This window comes from Haliotis cracherodii, unplaced genomic scaffold, assembly GCF_022045235.1.
Source record: "Haliotis cracherodii isolate W230 unplaced genomic scaffold, xgHalCrac1.p SCAF_9, whole genome shotgun sequence".
Taxonomy (NCBI): Eukaryota; Metazoa; Mollusca; class Gastropoda; order Lepetellida; family Haliotidae; genus Haliotis; species Haliotis cracherodii.
The window spans coordinates 9,476,073-9,496,633 of NW_027266343.1; the positions used below are offsets into that span (position 1 = coordinate 9,476,073).

General features: G+C 40.3%; 1 protein-coding gene across 1 annotated transcript; it reads right to left on the reverse strand.

Moving 5' to 3' along the window:
* Window positions 1-247: 247 nt before the first annotated feature.
* LOC139451704 (salivary peroxidase/catechol oxidase-like) lies at window positions 248-19,779 on the reverse strand (the record flags this gene model as incomplete). Its single annotated transcript, XM_071233022.1, has 14 exons — window positions 248-431; window positions 888-987; window positions 2,043-2,212; window positions 2,777-3,318; window positions 4,045-4,205; window positions 6,247-6,345; window positions 6,648-6,749; window positions 8,211-8,317; window positions 9,137-9,215; window positions 9,690-9,890; window positions 10,483-10,682; window positions 11,257-11,386; window positions 13,033-13,216; window positions 19,753-19,779. Coding segments are annotated over 14 exons (2,286 nt in total), but the record flags the coding sequence as incomplete, so codon positions are not given.
* Window positions 19,780-20,561: the final 782 nt, after the last annotated feature.

Consider the following 20,561-nt stretch of genomic DNA (forward strand, 5'->3'; position numbering starts at 1 on the left):
GCTTGTACCAGGGCTTCTATATGAAGAGACATAAAATCTGTATGTAGTTAGAGAAATAAAGTTTGTATGCTGTCAGAGTTAAAATAACAACATGAATGTCGTTAGAGAAATACATTATACATGTTTTAGAGACATAAAGTCTTCCTTGAGAGGCATTTAGAAGCTGGACTACTTAGACATAAAGTCCGTGTGCCGTTAGATACACGCGCGGAGTGCCTAGATAGGTACAAGAGACCCGTAACAGGACTTAACAACGGCAGTAACGACTGTCAACGTTTGGACCATCACAACCACAGTTGCAGGGTGAACAGGCCCGGACTCGTGTCTGGACATGATCGTGACAGTTTCCCCATGGTGCCCAAGGGGTCCATGCCCCCAGTACCTCCTTCCAGGGGGTCAGGTCCACCGTCTCCAGGGAGCCGCAGGGCACCCTGAAAGGAGGAGTTATGAACAATATGAGTTATGAATAATTATTTAGCTCACCTGAACTGGGTTATACAAGCTGAGATAAAGACAGGCTGTCCACTCCCCCTACTCTGACATGATGTAGCCTTATATGTAATTTAGGGGCGGTCGAGTAGCCTAGTGGTTACAGCGTTCGCTCGTCACGCCGAAGGCCCGGGTTCGATTCCCGACATGGGTACAATAGCCTACGCCATTTTCTGTTTCCTGTTGAAAGCTCTCAACACTGATATAACAGTCGTTGCATTTCGAATAGAATACAATATGCGATCAGTTATATTAAGTTTTGCATATACATGTATCTTAAACAACAGACTTTTCTCATAAAGCAAAGTGAGTGTTTTTCTTCCAACCGACCGCTCCCTCTGAAGTTGATCATGAGAAAAAAACATAATATTATGAAGGATCTTAACAGGAATACTTACTTATCACCCTTGACAAAAGCATTCTCCTGTATACTGACAGTGTCGGTGTTATCGCAGAATATTCGGGACAAACTTGCCTTGCGGATTTCAGCCAGTTGATCTGCAAAATACATTGACTTCCTGTAACACATTCATTGTAAAAATATCCTAATTAATTAATTTACTGAATTTTCTCAATAATATTCCATAAGTTCTTTGTTGTCCTTTTTTATCCTTGTACTGACTGGCATTTCAAATGACGCCCTAACTTCAAATATTGTCGAGAAGCTGTGCGTTGTGCCCGGGAATTAGTTTTAAATGCTGTTCCTAGATCATATTCCTTCAGTTCTCTGAAGCTTTTTTTATCTTTGTATACGTACTGGCATTTCATATGATGTCACCGGACATGACGTCATAATTAGTAATCGTGGCGCCACATACAGCGTAGAGCTTAAGATAACACGAGAAACGTGCTAACTCGAACACGACATGACAAAATAATCACGTCGTGGCCATACCATGACCGACCCATCGTTGGTTCAAGATTGGAATCGGTTATGATTCGTCTATCAACACCAAATCATGGAACTCCTGGGAATTAAATGTGAGTTTAGGTAAACCTCATTCTGCAAGCACGCACGCACAGAGGGGGCACAGGGGCACGGGGTGGAGATATAACTCGTCACTGTTGTGTCAACATTTTCGAGAACAGATACATTTTAAAATCCCACACACCCAAGAATACCGCATGGTATGCCACATTGGAAGCATGCACACCAGCCGCATATTTTGTTACCTATAGAATTCGTGAAAGTGCATTGTCAGGAAGTGCTTTGTACGTACTCTCGTAAGATAAGCATCTCAGTACCCATTTTAACATCACGTCCTGTCTCTGTTATGACAGCATATGATGCAAAAATATATACACTTCCGAGCAAAAAAAGTATACACTTGAAAACTGGCAAACAAAAACAAACGTTATCAAAACGTTACGAGGCTAAAGACAGTCGCCGAAACACTGCAAACTTAAGGTCCAAAACACAACTATGATACTCGTATCAATCTCACATCTCGTTTGTTTCAAATTTAGCTACCATCGAACAGAAGGGTATACTATCTTTTGGCCGTCAGTTTATATATTCCGGAAAAAAACTAATAATTGTGTTATAATCTAACCGGGGGAGAATTTAGCGTAGTCATTGTCTTCTTCAAACCAGAATCGGTCTCCTTTCCTGAGAGCCTCAAATTGTCTCCCGAGGAGGCAGGCTAATGTTGGTCCGACGACTCCACCTGTTACAGGTTCTTCAGTCAGTGCCCCGGTCCACAGGTCAATGTCGCGCACATGCCTGGAACGAGTGAGTGAGTGAGTGAGGTTTAACGCCGCTTTTAATAGTATTCCAGTTATATCACGACGTGTCAGCTTAATGCGTGATTGATGGCATGAGCCATCTGTTATGAATATGCACTCTGAATTTCAGAAAATTTGTTTGTTTTTTGTTTATTGCTTTACGACACACTCAGCAATATTCCTGCTATATGACGACATTCTGTTAATAATTGAGTCTGGACCAGACAATCCAGTGATTGACATCATGAATATCGATCCACGCAATTGGGATAGATGACATGCATCAACCAAGTCAGCGAGCCTGACCACCCGATCCCGTTAGTCGCCTTTTACGACAAGCATAGTCGTCTTTTACGGAAAGCATGGGTTGCTGAAGACCTATTCTACCCCGGAATCTTCACGGGTATCTACGTAATTGGGATACGATGACATACATCAACCAAGTCAGCGAGCCTGCCCACCCGATCCCGTTAGTCGCCTTTTACGACAAGCATAGTCGCCTTTTACGGCAAGCATGGATTGCTGAAGACCTATTCTATCCCGGTTCTTCACAGGTTCTTACTCGTATGCTGCCGCAAGCTTGACAGTAGAGGCATTCGAATGGGTCGTCAACAAGCCGTCGAAATCATTTGCCTCAGGAAGCGCACAGAACGTCCTCCATTTAGTGTAGGCGGGTATGCCGTGATCACGTGCTCTCTGGATGTTGAGCGATACAAGGTCCATGCTTCTGTTACCGTCAGGGAACAGGTGATCGGTCAACTCTTGAGATACTTTACCGTCTACGGATTGTACACATTCTGTTACCAAGCCCCTCAGAAAGCCACCGACAGTTCTGTTCTCTTCGCTTATAATAAGATGGGTATTATCGAACACTTCCCTCAGTTGGTTTTGCCCAAGACTGTCATATGCTGGACTATAACTAGATAAGAATAGTCGGACCATGGAGTGACCAAACCTATAGGCGGCTGTTGCGAAGGCGTTCCTGATGCTGGCATCGGTTTCGTTATCGTAGACGTTGGAGTATCCTGACGTCTCGAGCGTCAGTTCATGCGCATTCATCTGATTTCCGTTGATAATAGGCAGGTAGTCTCCGTAGGTTATTTTCTTTAAAATAGTTCAGAAATGGATTTGGACATGTTAATAGTTTGTTTGTTTGTTGTTTCACGCCGCACTCAGCAATATCCCAGCTATATGACAGCGGTCTGTAAATAGTCGAGTCTGGACCAGACAATCCAGTGATTGACACCATGAACATCAATCCACGCAATTTGGATCGATGACATCGTGTCCACCCGATCCTTAGTCGCCTCTTACGACAAGCATAGTCGCCTTTTGTGGTAAGCATGGCCATGGGTTGCTGGTGACCTATTCTAACCCGGAATTTCAAGGGGGGGGGGGGGGGGACGCTGCATAGTCTAACCCACCCAAACTTTTCGATGAATGAGAAGACTCCCCAACCCAACACTGCAGCCTTCTGAATTTCCCAGATTGTCAGAAGGGCTGTATTCCTGGTAGCAAAACCGGGTGCTCTCCCAATGTCAGTCAACAGATTGGGAGGTACCAAACCTAAGGCACCGCGAACAATGGGTAGTCGGACAACTTGGTCCCTGGGATGCAAGCGTGACATTTCGAAAGAGAGGTCCGCATATTTGCCATGTTTTTTTCTGAATCTTGTCAATCACATTGGTGTCAAAAGGGACAGAGAATTCATATATTAATGGGTAGGTCTGAGACTGTATACGGGCCTATTCCAAATATTTTTGTATTTCATCCCCAACACCAGATACTGTGCCTGTGTACAGTACTACCTTTATACAATAACCATGGTACCTGCACGTAGGCCCCAACGATCTTCCTGGCTTCCTGGAATATCCTCTCATCCCCCCAGTGACAGTTCAGGTCCTTCAAGGCGGTGGCCAAACGGTTGTGTTCCCTCACGAAAGTGGTTTGCATACTCTGCAGCCCAGGGTTCTCATTCACCCGATGGTCACCTAGAAGAAGAATTATATAGTGACGTATGGCAAGCCATTTTCACGTTCAGTCGGAATTGCAGATAACTTCAATTGCATTAAAGATATCGGTATTTTATTTAAAGATATCAATAATATTTTGAAGACATGAAAAAATAATTAAAGATATCTTAAATTCATTTCTGATATCCATAATACAATTACTGATATCTTGAAATGTTACGGTGATATCAACAAATTAGTTTGTGATATCTCTAAATGTATTTAAGATATCATTAAACAATTACCCTTCTAGTGAATCTTGAAATAAGTTATACATATCCACAAGTGCATTACAGATATCTTTAATTCAATTAGATATCTTTAATTCAATTCAAGATATCATTAATTATGACCGTTACTGATATCAAAATTCCAATTAAAGATATCATAAATAATTTCGATGATATCTTTAATTATATTATTGATATCAGTAATCTTATTTAAGTAATATTATTAATTAACATCTTTAATAATGGCAACAATTGAAGATATCAATAATTAATCATTGATATCTGTATTTGGTTTCAAGATATCAGGAATTGAATTATTGACATCATAACAAAACATGCGTTTGATATCGTTTAATCATATTTTGATATCAATAATCGAATTTAAGATATCTGCAATTCTTTTCAAGATATCAGTAATACGCTTCGCCATATCCTTAATTCATTTCGTGATATCTTGAATTTTATTGCAGGTATCGACAATTATCTGCATTTAAGATATCTTCAATTCAATTGAAGATATCTTTAAAACAATTGAAGATATCTGCAATTTCGTAATAAATGTGAAAACGGCTTGCCATAGTGACGACTAGTTGCGATCCATTCGACATTACAACAGTCAATGATCCACACTCTGGCGCAATGGTGACTGAGCAGAACACCACTGCCACGTGCTAATTTGCTGGTCGCATGGAACTCTGGGTAGGAGAGTGTGTTACGACGTAAATTGTAATAACGCGGTAAATTGTATTAAACTGCGGTAAAATGCAATAACACTGCGGTAAAATGTAATACTGCGGTAAATTGTAACTCATAATGCGGTAAATTGTAATAACTTATTACAATTTACGTCATTACAGAGTGTCAATTATCAGGAGAGAACTTGTGATTGATTGTGCGTTTAAGTGACTGAGTATTGTTTTATGCCACTGTTAGCAATATTCCAGCAATATCACGGCGGGGGACACCAGAAATGGCTTCATCCATTCCACTCATAAGAGGAATCGAATCCGGGCGTGACGAGCGAACGCTTTCACCACTATGCTACCCCACCGCCCCATATGGGTTAAGGTCGCTTGAACATTATTTTGCGGCGTAGCAAAATGGTTATAGCGGTCGCATGTCTCGTCGAACACCTGAGTTCGATTCCAATAGTGATCACAATAATTGAAGCCCATTTCAAGCATAATTTCATCCCTTATCGTTCCTGGAATCTACAACTGGGTTAGAATCCTAGACTGGTCCTGATACAGTAAACTACGGTTATAACGAACACGCTTATAACGAACTGACGGATATAACGAACTTACTTTTTAGTACCGACTATTTGCTGTAGTTATGCTGTATATATGCTTATAACGAACTACGGTTATAACGAACTAAAAATTGTAGTCCCTTTGAGTTCGTTATAACCGTAGTTTACTGTATTGCCTCACAGTTTGTCAGCAACAACGCAGCTGTTTAAGGTTTTCATTAAAGTGGTCAAACTGATGCGCCGGAATGTAACAGTTCAGTTCAAGGCGGCGTAACACCCATTTTACTCACTCCTTCACAGGACCCGTGAAGATCCGGGGTAGAATAGGTCTTCACCAACCCATGCTTGCCATAAAAGGCGACTATGCTTGTCGTAAGAGGCGATTCGGGATCGGGTGGTCAGGCTCGCTGGCTTGGTTGATGCACGTCATCGTATCCCAATAGCGTAGATCGATGCTCATGATATCAACCACTGGGTTGTCTGGTCCAGATCAACAGACAAGCAAACAAGCAAACAAACATCCCCTCGCTACACTCACCGGCAAGAAAGCAGTAATCTGGCGAGGTCTGAGTCCTACAAGCTTCTTCATTCTCCGTGTCTTCTGGCAGGAATTCGTCGTCTACAGTTCTCATTTTTCCTGATAGCAAAGAAAAAACAAAAACGAATGACTAAATAAACATTATAAGTAACCGTTTTGTTACCCTTTGGATTATATAAACAAATAAGCAGCTTGGCAGGACGTCGTTGCTATGTTGTTATCGACAGAATATTGTTTCTAGGCTTCAAAACATAAATATTTTTCCCTCAGAAAGTTAGAACCAAACAATTTTATCACAACGGATTATTTACCATGTCCAGTGAGCGATTTTACTTTTTAAAGAAACGCTTGAGTAGATTAAAAAAGAGAATATCAAACGGGCTGTCCTTAAAAAAACTCACCGTCAACAAATGTCCGTAGTCTGTTCTGTTCCTCCTGTGACGACCCGTACACCTGTGAGGCGTCTATGTAGGCTGTGATCTGGTTCATCTGCTCTACAGGGGCTGGAAGTATGAGTGAGTGAGGGAGTTGGGTTTAACGCCGCTTTTAACAGTATTCCAGTTATATAACAGTGTGTCAGCTTAATGTGGGAGGAAAGCCCGAAGTGATGCAGGTCTCAGACGTTTACCACTTTGGTGAAACCCACGAGCACGGGTATGGTGCTGACAAACCTAGAAACATAATCGGGGCGAACCGGGATTCGAACCCACAATCATAGGTTTCTGGCGTGTCAAAGGGAATAGCCTTAGACGACTGGGCCTCCCCTGACCCCCCTGGAAGTATGAAATGATACAAACGAGATTACAGGTACGCAATGTTTCATCAGCATCAAGTCATTGCAGAACCGTCAACTCAGGTATTCTCAACCTTCAGTTCAGGAATTGTTAGGATATAGCTCAGATGTTCGCATCTTTCAGCTCAGGCATTGGTACGATATAGCTCAGGTATTCGCATCCTTCAGTTCAGGAATTGGTACGATAAAGCTCAGGTATTCGCATCCTTCAGTTTAGGTATTGTTACGATATAGCTCAGGTATTCGCATCCTTCAGTTCAGGAATTGTTAAGATATAGCTCAGGTGTTCGCATCCTTCAGTTCAGGCATTGATACGATATAGCACAGGTATTCGCATCATTTAGTTTAGGTACCGTATTGATACGATATAGCTCAGGTATTCACATCCTTCAGTTTAGGTACCGTATTGATACGATATAGCTCACGTATTCGCATCCTTCAGTTCAGGCATTGATACGATATAGGTCATGTAATCGCATCCTTCAGTTTAGATACCGTATTGGTACGATATAGCTCGGGTATTCGCATCCTTCAGTTGAGGTACTGTATTGATACGATATAGCTCACGTATTCGCATCCTTCAGTTCAGGCATTGATACGATATAGCTCAGGTAATCGCATCCTTTAGTTTAGGTACCATATTGGTACGATATAGCTCGGGTATTCGCGTCCTTCGTTTCAAGTTTTGTACCCTAAAACTCAGATATTCGCATCCTTCAGTTTACCTTTTGATAGCCTACAACTCGAATATTCTCACCGATCGACTCATTTTAACTCCGGGTTGTAGGCTATTCTCACTCATCAACTCTTAATAACTCTGGAACCCGTGGCGATCTGGGGTAGAATAGGTCTGCAGCAACCCATCCTTGCCGTAAAAAGGCGACTATGCTTCTAGTAAGAGGCGACTAACGGGATCGGGTGGTCAGGCTCGCTGACTTGGTTGAAGCATGTCATCGATCCCAATTGGGTCGATCGACGCTGATGATGTCAATCACTGGACTGTCTGATCCAGACTCGATTATTTATAATCCCGCCGTCATATAGTTGGAATATTGCTCAGTAGGGCCTTAAAAAACAAACAAACATTATTCCTCTGGAAACCTTAAAACCCAATAGACTTGCAATGTACTGACACCAATGCAACCAAACAAGCTGTAATTGAAATTCATACCTGATTTACAGTTGGCGTTCTCAATTTGCACGGAGCGCACAAAATTCATACAAGTATAATTGAAGCGTCTGTCAGGCTGCACGATGTCAATAGCAAGGCACTGGGGTCTGTCGAAAACAAGTACTTGTTGTCAGAGAGATACAGTTTTTAGAAATGCCTTTCCGGCGCATATATACATGTCCTTGTGAAATAGCAATTGGTATTATGAAAAGGACATATAACTATATGTTTGTGACTTTTATCATTGTGGCCTGTAAATATTGTTTTGTTTGTTTGTTTTCTAACACCGTACTCAGCAATATTCCAGCTATGTGACGGCGGAATGTACATAATCGTATCTGGACCAGGCAATCCAGTGGTTGACATTATGAGCATCGATCCACGCAATCGGGATACGATGACATGCATCAATCAAGTCAGCGAGCCTGACCACCCGATCCCGTTAGTCGCCTCCTACGACAAGCATAGTCTCCTTTTACGGAAAGCATGGGTTGCTGAAGACCTATTCTACCCCGGATCTTCACGGGCCGCTATTGGTAAAACAATACTATAGGTTAATAGCAGCGTGATGACACGCAATCAACTTTGTCACTGTGTTGGACAACCTTACGACAAACAATAAAGTACTAGGGGCCTTGTTTGAACCTTACCCTAAGGCATCCGACGTCCTGTACACACACGTATTGAATATTGTAAGTACAGTAAAATACGTTTATAACGAACACGCTTTTAACGAACTGTCGGATATTCCGAACTTAATTTTTGGTCCCCGCCATTTGCTGTATAGATGTTGTATGTATGCTTATAACGAACTACGGTTATAACGAACTTAAATTAGTGGTCCATTTGTGTTCGTTCTAACTGTAGTTTACTGCAAAACACTTTCCTGAGTACTATGTCAAAGTTCAAAAAAGAAAATAAGTTACCTTTTATCTAATTCGTCCTGTGGTACGCCTCCACTTTCAGCAAGGCCTTCACAACAAGCAACCGTGGAGGAATGGCTACCTGAAAAAAACAAACGTTATAAACAGCAAAAGAATTTATTCACTTGAAAAAATTGGATTTGACCCAACACTTCCAACGCTATCAAAACATCGGAGGGCTGAAAGCAGTCGCGGAAACACTATAAACATAATGTCCAAAACACACAATGATTCTCATATCAAATTTATCTGATTCACCATAGTTGGTTGGTTGGTTTGTTGTTTAAAGCCGCACTCAGCAATATTCCAGCTATATGCCGGCGGTCTGTAAATATTCGAGTCTGGATCAGACAGTCCAGAGATTAATATCATGAGCATCGATCCACGCAATTGGGATCGATGACATGTATCAACCAAGTCAGCGAGTCTGACCACCCGATCCCGTTAGTCGCCTTTTACGACAAGCATAGTTTCCTTTTACGGCAAGTATGGGTTACTGAAGACGTATTCTACCCCGGATCTTCACGGGTCGTTGAAACATGTACTTCCAACTTACATCCAGGATGACTTATCTCTTGAATGGGAGTACTGGTGATGTCATGATCCAGGAACTGACCCCACTGCATCAACATGACGGTGAAGTTGGCGCTGAGGTCGGCGTCTGTTGAAGGGATGTGGACGGTAGTGCTGACGGTCCGAGCACTGGGTAACAGATTAGGCGCTCCCGACTCGGCAAACTTTCTCGGGCTCGACACATCTATACTCAAAGTAAATTGTAAATTCACCTTTAATTTCACAGAGTACACATAAACAAAACTTGAAAACAAAACTAACAATCCTGAAATACGCAATTCCCCAGCCAATATGTCCGGTTGCTTTGAAAACTCGAAAAAAAAGTTTTATTTAAAAAATCCTAAACTAACAAACGGCACCAGTCAACCACTAGAACTATTTATGAGCCACGTTTGGTTAAAATATCTCTCGTGGATTTTGAGTTCTGCTCCGGAAACGAAACGTGACGGACGGACAGCACCCATACCAACACCCTCTTCCACTTCGGGGCGGGGTATAAAAATCTCCGACACGAACTATTTAAAGTCTGTGCATGTTTACTTTCCTCCCACGTTAACTGACATGCCATGATGTGACTGAAATACAGTTAAAATCTCCAAACTCAAGCATGCACTTGTTCAGGAACCCACACTCACATATGCTGGGGTCTGTGGTTCGTTTCAAAACTGTATCTGGAACGAGTCTGGACCAGATAATCCAGTGATTGACATAATGAGCAACGATCTACCCCCCCCCCCCCACCCCCCCAGGAGGCGAAGGCGATGAAAGAGACGTACTGTCCTCATATACCGGAGTCATCCATCGTCTCATTGGAATAAACGACCTCCCCCACGATGTGTGTTCGAGGTTGTTGCAATGGCCATCGGCTGTCCGGAAGGGGGATTTCGTGTTGCATGTGTATTCCACGTCACAGATGACCTCGGGTCCAAATCCTTCCTCCAAAATTGACTTTGGTACCTCACCTAATTGACGAACTCTGTAATTGAAAAAGACAAAACCCTTTCCATTGTCATGAGAAACGAGGTCATTGTACGATTCTGATTACGTTAATCACAAACACATGCAAAGGCAGGCCAATTGACCATTTATAAACATGGGAACATATGATACAAGTAAAAAAACTGTTTGAAATGCGATATATTTTTGCCAGTCGACATCCAGTTAGGAAGCACGATTAGGATTTGGTATGAGAGTGTATAGCTTGAAGTGATTCCGTGGTATAAGAGTGGCTAATCAGGCAACGTTGTTTTCATAAACAGACCATTAACATTAAACAATACAAGACGCTAGCGGTATACTGTATCCTGATTGGCTGACAATAAACTTGGCGGCGTGTGTGTTGCATATCAGCGTTGATCGATGATACAAATTTCGTATCGTTACCTATAGCTTATTTTATGTTCACGATTAGATAACCAGTATGTGAAATTATCATTGTTGTTATTATGGCCATATTTGCATATCGGCTGAAATTGTGACAAGACTACAGCAAATCTGAAAATACATAATGATAATGTCCTTATATTAGCGCATAGGACAAATAAACTCACAGTTTTAAAATAAGCGTCGATATGATGACGTTGAGCCGATGTTTCTCTCCCCGGCGAGTGCTGTCGAGGGAGGTGTAGGTGATGGAGCTGTGCTGTTGTATAGTAGAGCCTGCTGTGTTCGCAGCTTCATCTGCACCACACATTGATTTTATTATCGATCTTACATGAACGCCCACATATAGTATTAGGATAGATCTCACCAGTTGTGAAATCACGAGGCAATCTTTATTGAAGTGGCTACGTGTCTCGTTGATACAAATAGTGTTATAATAACGTTCCACGTTAACCTTGTTAAGAAATATTATTGATTTTATAGAAACAAAATTAGATAATTGTAAATCATCCTGTTGTTTACATTTATTATTTATTTGAATCAGTAGGTAGTTATCAAACTGAAAGCTACGTTAATAGAAATAAAACCTGTGCTATTTTCTCAAACGTGAACACACACTCATATCTTAACCAATGGTTCGAGACATGTCAGAAGAGAAATCTTTATTGTGAGGAAACTATATGAAGCCACCATCCGTACCTAAACTGAGGAGCAAAGGAGTGAGTGAGTGAGTTGGGTTTAACGCCGCTTTTAACAGTATTCCAGTTATATCGCGGCGTGTCAGCTTAATGTGGGAGGAAAGCCCAAAGTGATGCAGGTCTCAGATGTTTACCACTTTGGTGAAACCCAGCACGTGTATGGTGTCAGACGTTTACCACTTCGGTGAAACCCAACACGTGTATGGTGCTGACAAACCTAGAATCATAATCGGGGCGAACCGGGATTCGAACCCACAATCATAGGTTTCTGGCGTGCCCAAGGGACGCAACTCTGCACAACGAATCGCGGCGCCTTAGACGACTGGGCCACCCGAGCCCACGAGGAGCGAAACTCGAAAAGAAACTCAGTTGATTTCATCATGTTTGATTTTCAACTGAATATTAAATCTTAAATTAGCGATATTATATCTAACAGAAATGAACGACTCTTAGTAAACTTAGTAAGCGCTCAAAAACTACTTCTACATCGTCTTATTTGTTAAAAAATAATTTACTTAAACACATAAAAATATTAAACTATTCGCATAATGAAATGACAACTGATGATGGGTATCTTAGAACTTCATCTTTGTAAATCAATAAATTTGCCTTTTTCGACACAAATTTACAACTTTTTAAACATGATAGTGGTCATGTGACTGCAAATTCTCACCAGACCCAAATCATCATTGAACCAATTTATATTTACACAAAATTAATCACACACAGTACACATTTTTCAAAGTGTTGCATGAATGCGCTATGATGACATAGGCATCAACCCAAATATAACTGTAATTTTCAATTACATAACATGCCAACTCGGTATACTTCATTTTACATCCGATATTAATCTTAAAGGCAGTAAGACCAAGTAACATCAGCTGTGTATTATTTAAACCATTGTGATCATATATACCGTATTCGACGTCATAAGCGCCCACGGCGACATTTGCTAATATTTGCACCCCTTCCGATTGTTCAATGTACACAAGACTTATTTATTCGCGTATAATACGTGTGCTATATGCATCCTTAATTATAGAAATTAAATTCTGGAAAGATATATCTGTCGTATATAAACATTTCAGGCTGTCAGCATAAACCACGAAATTTACGATCTTTCAACTCTGTTGTTTTTCACCAAAATAATATTCTAATAAAAGCCCCCTATTTCTAATTTTAAGAGCGCCCTGGGCGCTGCTTGTGTCGAATACGGTAACTAATATATATATATATATTTACCTAGATCGTCGCAGCTGTCCTGTAAATCAGTTTCATTCTTTAATATTGCCAGAGCTTCTAATCTGATTGCATCCAGCTGACTATCCGTCAGGTTGAAGTATGCAGCCAAATCACCACCTATTTTATGATCAGCCATGGCAACCATCAGATGGCATCCAAACAATAGTAGAAGTAACATCGTGCCCTGGCGTAAACAACATACAGAAAAAAACAAAAGTATTATTTACCTATACAGTAAACTACGTTTATAACGAACTCGCTTATAATGAACTCGCGAACTGACGTATTTGACGAACTTATTTTTTTTGGCCTCGTCCATTTGCTGTCTATATGCTGTAAATATGCTTATAACGAACTTCTGTTATAACGAACTAAAATAAGTAGCCCATTTGAGTTCGTTATAACCGTAGTTTACTGATTATGGAATTTAAAAAATCGTATATAACTTATTTTGAGCGAGTGAGCTTTTAACAGACGGCCCAGTATTCCAGCTATATCACGGCGTGTCAGCTTAATGTGGGAGGAAAGCCCGAAGTGATGCAGGTCTCAGACGTTTACCACTTCGGTGAAACCCACGACCACGGGTATGGTGCTGACAAACCTAGAAACAATATCGGGGGGAACCGGGATTCGAACCCACAATCATAGGATTCTGGCTTGCCCAAGGGACGCAACTCTGCGCAGCGAATCGCGGCGCCTCAGACGACTGGGCCACCCGTGCCCCCACTTATTTTGAAGTTGCATATATATGTTTAATGTATTCCAGGCAATATTTCCACAGAAATAATGTTTGTTTGTGTTCCAGCTGCATGAGTTAATGAATATGTGCCAAAACAGTTTCATCAAATCGTATGTTCATGTTTACCACCACTAACAAGCGAAACGTGTCAAAATTAGCCAGGCGTCACATTGTGACCATTTGTCGCGGTTACATTCTGATCGGTTGAACATCTCGAATGAAGATGATCGGATCTGTCGAAAAACGTCTCAGCGCATTTCTTCCCATTCGCTCGAGTCGGTGACACCCGTGAAGATCTGGGGTAGAATAGGTCTTCAGCAACCCATGCTTGCTGTAAAAGGAGACTATGCTTGTCGGAAGCGACTAACGGGATCGGGTGGTCAGGCTCGCTGAGTTGGTTGATGCATGTCATCGATCCCGATTGCGTGGATCGATGCTCATGATATCAATCACTGGATTGTCTGGTCCAGACTCGATTATTTACAGACCGCCGTCACATAGCTGGAATATTGCTGAGTGCGGCGTTGCTGTAATCGGGGTTAAGAATAAAGGAGGACACTTTAAATACCAGAAGTGGTTCGACAACAAGAACGAGGTCCCACGGTAGTCTCCAGACATTGTTGGAACTGCTACAAGCGGCGACGCCACACGTGACCTTCGAGCATGATGAGCTTCATGTAGACGATATCTAATCGTTTGACTAATCGTAAATCGTACTCCTGTGGTCTCATGAATGTGTGCAGTCATTTAATTCTCTGTTTGAGCTCGATGCCGTTGACGTGGGACGCCCTAAACGGGATCGATCAACAGTTTGAGTTTGTTTTGTACTTGTTCCAGGGTCTGCTTGCCACACGCTGTGAAACATGAAACGTACATGTACTGGCCACTGCAAGCTGACTCCTGCCAGTTGCCAGCATGACAACAGCCCGTAGACGCCCCGCGCGTTGCAGACCCCACATCGCCAGTTATTACACACAACGTAGAAAAATCAATATTAAATACAGATTGAGTAACTGAGTATTATAGATCCATGGTATTACGATTATATACATGTAAGGTTAATTCATTTTGTACTTGTAAAATATCCACACGCCTTTGTACTGGCCACTGCAGGCTGACTCTTGCCTTCCTTATTTACCAGAACTACCAATCACCTTACGCATCTCTCTTGCTCGTTTTAGAACAGCAAATCATAGATCACCCTTTAAAACAGGAAGATGGTATAATAATGTAAGAGAGGAAAGAAAATGTACGTTGTGTAAAAATTTGATATGTGATGAAATGCACTTTTTATTAGAATGTCCAAAACTCTCAGAAATTAGAAACAAGTTTTTGCCTCAATACTACTGTATGTATCCTTCTGCCATAAAATTCTCTCATTTGATGTCCATTACTTATAAGCCAACTCTATTAAAACTGGCGAGTTATATAAGATCATGTATGGAAATGTTCCACTGACATGTTTTCTCCTATTGTATCTAATTCCTGTATCCATTTACATCTCTGTATCAATGCCGTGATTTACGAGAATAAACATCATTCGAGGCCAGTTGCCAGCATGACAACAGCCCGCAGAAGTCTTTGCGTCTTTGCGTGCGGCAATCCACATTCATCCACAAATGTCTCTGTCTCTGTAAGATATTGTTTTTCCTAAATTTTGGATGTGATTCTACACCTCATTGTGGTCTCAATAGCATCATAGAATCGTCCATATTACAATTATAGTAAAAACAGTAATTTGAGAGGTTTCTGAAATATTTCTGATTGTGGCCGTTGAATGAATGAACCTAGACTCCAAATATGCAATCCATTTAGTTTTTGTTGTGTTTGTAACTGAAAATGATTCTAGGAATTCTGCTGTTCGTGATCTAATTAAAGTTGCGTTCTCCCCCTATCCCACCATGCATTTAGAAATGCAAAACAGTTTATCGTCACTAATATATTTAATATCAATATGCTGAAGCGAAACCTTATACATTACATGAGTAGATGTAATAAATATTATTCAAATGATTTTCAAAACAATTATTTCACTTGCCTCTGCTTTTCGAAATGCTCTACCTGTATTAGTAGTGTATGGTTTAATTGTATCCCGCACGACCAGGTTTAGACGAAAACTACATTAGATGAAAGTGCTTTATATTTATTATAATAAAGCGTTTAGATAGTACAAAATGAATACCGCTTTATAGACTTATACTGTTCGGAATTAATTCTTTCGGAGTGAGTGAGTTGAGTTTAACGCCGCTTTTAACAGTATTCCTGTTATATCGCGGCGTGTCAGCTTAATGTGGGAGGAAAGCCCGGAGTGATACAGGTCTCAGACGTAGCAATAGCAATATTCCCCCATTTGTGTAGGTACGGAGTGAAAAATAAAAAACACACTAGGGGCCGGTGATTTTGTTCTTGTTATCTGTTTGTCAATTAAATACATAGTTGCATGCGACACATATAATGCACTGTGGTGTTTATCCAAGTTCTGGTCGCTACAGACGTGGGACTGGAGACTGCATCCTCCTGGCGTCTGATGTCAATGTTTTTATTTACGGCGTTGAGTTGTTGCACGAGGTTTGTGATCCATTGAACAAACAGTGGTTAATAAATGTTTGAATGCAGTAGGCATTTTATTAGGAGGTATCACTGCCCACAGTCCCCCAAAATAGCACGTGGATATTGCAAACAGGTCTTTCCCCATGACATGTTCATGCAAACATGCATTACAGTTTAAAATGGTGCGTTTTGATACGCTGCTTCCTTTCCATGTATATGAAGGAGAATTGGCCCATGGGCCTGCCCATGGGCGAGAATATTTTCCTTTGCTCAAAACTCATGTTTTTCTTTGGCAAAAACATAAAGGTTTGTCTACACGCATCGCATTCAACTCATTTTCACTCACTCACTAAATGGATTGGATTATCATGCCCAGTGACCGTTGCCGTTTTCTAGTAAAGAATCCGACATTTGAATTCGCAAGAAATCTGCAACTTCAAGAGCAAATTTGAAAAGAAACAATTTGATAGATTTGCTTATAAAAGGTATATCATAACGTTACAAGCTGTCATGTAGTTCAAAGGGACCACTCTCGAAGTTTGCTCACAGATCAATTGACAGCTGTACGACCTGTTTTGTGAAATAGAAATCTGCTGGAGAATTGCCTGCGATGTCAGCGAAATGTCGGTCCCAGTTCTCATGTCATATTAAACTGAAGTAAAGTAAATCAACGCGACTAAAAACATTTCAATAAAGTCCTGTTAGATTTGGTGTGTGTTCGTACTTGCAAGAGACCTTATAGTACTCTCGCAAAAAGAAAAGAAACACGTCCCATTTTAATTCTGGAAATCCAATAGTCCAGAAACTCTTCATACTGTGGCCAGTCTCTGTCTCTGTTCTCATTGGTACATAAAAAGGAAGAAAATATGTAAAATTCTTTTTTTGAAAACTCAAACTTTAAACTATGTCGCTTATGGACAGGCTCATGGGCGAGAATATTTTCCTTTGCTCAAAACTCAAAAAATGTTTTTCTTTGGCAAATGAATAAATGTTTGACAAGCATGTTTGATGGCGATTGATATATAGATGAAACATATCCGTCTCCATAACCTGAGTATAATCTCACATGTACTATAAGTACCGTACTATATTACTTTGAGGAGACATTGATTATCATTGTATGCTGTCGGAATGACTTTACACAAATCCCTGCGTCAATGGACCCGTGAAGATTCATGGTAGAACAGGCCTTCAGCCACCCATTCTTGGCGACTATGCTTGTCTTAAGAGGTGACTACCGGGATCGGGTGGTCAGGCTCGGTGACCTGGTTTATGCAAGTCACCGTATTGCTCATGATGTCAATCACTGGATTGACTCGACTATTTACAGACCGCCGTCATATAGCTGGAATATACCCGTTAAACAACAGTTTTACTAACAAACAAACAAAACTTTGAGGAATTCACAACAAGCACTATGTTCAATAATTTTGTATTAAAATGAAATTCAATTTGTTTTCAACATTTTCCCTATACCATTTCATGCATGTTTATGTTTCTTTATCTTACTGCTCATGTTCCCAAGTATTATAAAACACTGTAATGTTTCTCCTTCCTAATCTAACGCCATAACATTTCAGGGCATTACCATAATCTAATACACAAGAGATGATACCAAGACATATTTTATTCGGTTTTAGGGTATATGCGGTCTTAAAATTAATTTTATTAGTCATTAAATCTTATGTCTAGTGCATATATTCACAAATATCAGCTGATATTAGGAATGTAACATCCAGTTGCTTTTCCAGTTGATGTAATTACTGGCTTTTCTATCAAATAAGAGGACTGTTTTCGTCATACGTTAGACTGTTAACGAACTTTTTATTTTGAAAAAGCCGTTCATACGCCAGTTGAGTGAGTGAGTGAGTTAATATTTAACGTCACATCGGCAATAGTGCAGCCATATCGTGACGAGACAAAATTTGACTTTAATGATATATATGGAAACTGTATACAATTCTGTCGACGAAGGACAGTAAAACAACTATATTATCACAGATATATGTTTAAAACTAGTACATAACCATAAAATATGACAATTCATAACATTACAAAAGATAAAAATCGGGCTATATATCATCAGCAACTAAAGTAAGGTCACCATACTGAGGACCATGGGGACTTACAGTACCTTTGCTACCTGCATGGAGACCTCAGCAGGATTTACACAACCCCTTTAGTCACTGGTGACCATTGACAGGGTTTAGTCGGATATTTAAAACAAACAAATATTCTACGATTAAAATACTGGCAGATATAAAATTACTTTGATTCATGTGGGCTTACATATCCCTCATGGGGACAATAATTTTACGCTACTTCAACCCCCTTCGAGGATATAGCCACTGACAATCTCAGTTAATGATCATATACTACCAATTTATAAAATTGGTCAAAAATCAAAATTTATCAATTAATTCAATTTCCTTTAAAAAAAATGATTAAAGGAGCATGTATTTGATTAAAAAGATCCGTTATTGATGACACTTTGAAATATTTATCCCTTGTGAGGGAAAAAATCGACACAGTCAAGCAAGACGTGCTTGACAATGATTCTTTCATCACAAGGGATACAAAATGGAGGATCCTCACCTTTCAATAAATATTCTTGTGTGTACCTGCTATAGCTAATACGACATCGTCGCATTATAACCTCTTCAAATCTGGATTGACAACCAAAGAAGGTATAACCGATAGTTGGTTTAATTTCATGTAATTTATTGATACCCACCTGGGTGTGCCACTTCTTTTGCATTAGATGTGTGACGTAACATCTAATAGACAGACAGACAGACAAATATATTCGGTACTTCAGGCCACCGGCCCATAATACTGAAGACTATACATTTGTAGATATTAGGATATATTTGGCCAGATACGCAGGTTTCGTTGTAATATTCTGCAATCCATCTTAGTATTACCTGCTGTCCCGACACGGCCCTAGTATCAGGCAACATTTTAGGCAAGTCTGTCAGGAAAATTTAATATCGTGCGATTTTTCATGTATGTGTTCCTCTATGAATGAAGGTGGGAGAAATGTGATGACATACAAGACAATTGTCTCCATACAATTTTATTTTGATAAAGTTCCGAGCAAGGCAATGATATCCTAAATGTAATGTTATCATTGTCATTTTATATAATTATTTTGCTCGCTGATAAAATATGTTCGTGATTCATATATTATTCACATCACGACAGCAGATGTTCTCTCCTAAACTATTACGTAGAATTCTAAGAGTTTATACATCACTCCGTGATGTTATGGGTATTAACGCTGATGTTATAATTCTAGTATATTTGACAGTTAAAAGTGCCATATCCAAATGACATGAAAAATGTGATTCAGGCAACACAATATATAACTTTTATCAAATTGTTATTTAGAACGACACAATATATGTGAAAGTATCAAACATATATCTTACCTGTCTTCCCTGCCACAGATCAGCTGTTATGTGTGGCAATTGTCAGATTTGGTGAATTATAGCCTCTCGACGACCTGGATTTAAAAAATCTGTGACGGATGTTTTTTTGTGCCGATGAGTCACATGATTGCCCAGTTTCTGGACATATGTGCGTTGATCACTGAAACCCCTGCTGAGGAAGCTGCAACGTAGATATACTGTCATCTGTTCACAGATGAATTCGATTAAAAATATACAATTCAAAAGAAGTTGAGGAACACCCGATTCTTTCATATCACAGGTATAGTTAATCTGCCATCGTGTGTAATCGGATAGTCCTTAACTTCTTTTGAGCACTGTCTTTGATAGGCATTTAGAAGTAGGGAGAGCATGAATACGTAACACTTTTTATGGAGAGTAACTTCATGAAGGAGCTAGAAATGGCTCTGAAACATTGTGACAAAGAATTAAAGAAGTTGGTATCCATGAAAGTAACAACTGCTCGATACACGCCTACTCAAATGAAATATCCCCCAATCGCAACGCGGCGCGAGATTTTCCGCTTGCGATCACCATTCAATTTGACCTTGGCCTGATCGTGTTGGCCATCGCAATACCATTTCATTTGTCATCCACTGGGCCGCGTGCCACAAAGCGATCGTAGCCCTATGGTAGCTTCAGTACTGTAACATAGACTTACGACAGTTGACTCGTGGAAGTTAGATTAGAAACAGTTTTAGTTTCGCCGACAAACTGATTATATGTCCACAAATGTCCCCAGTGAAACCGGCAGAACATCTCTAAAATATATAATCGATATATATAAGGAA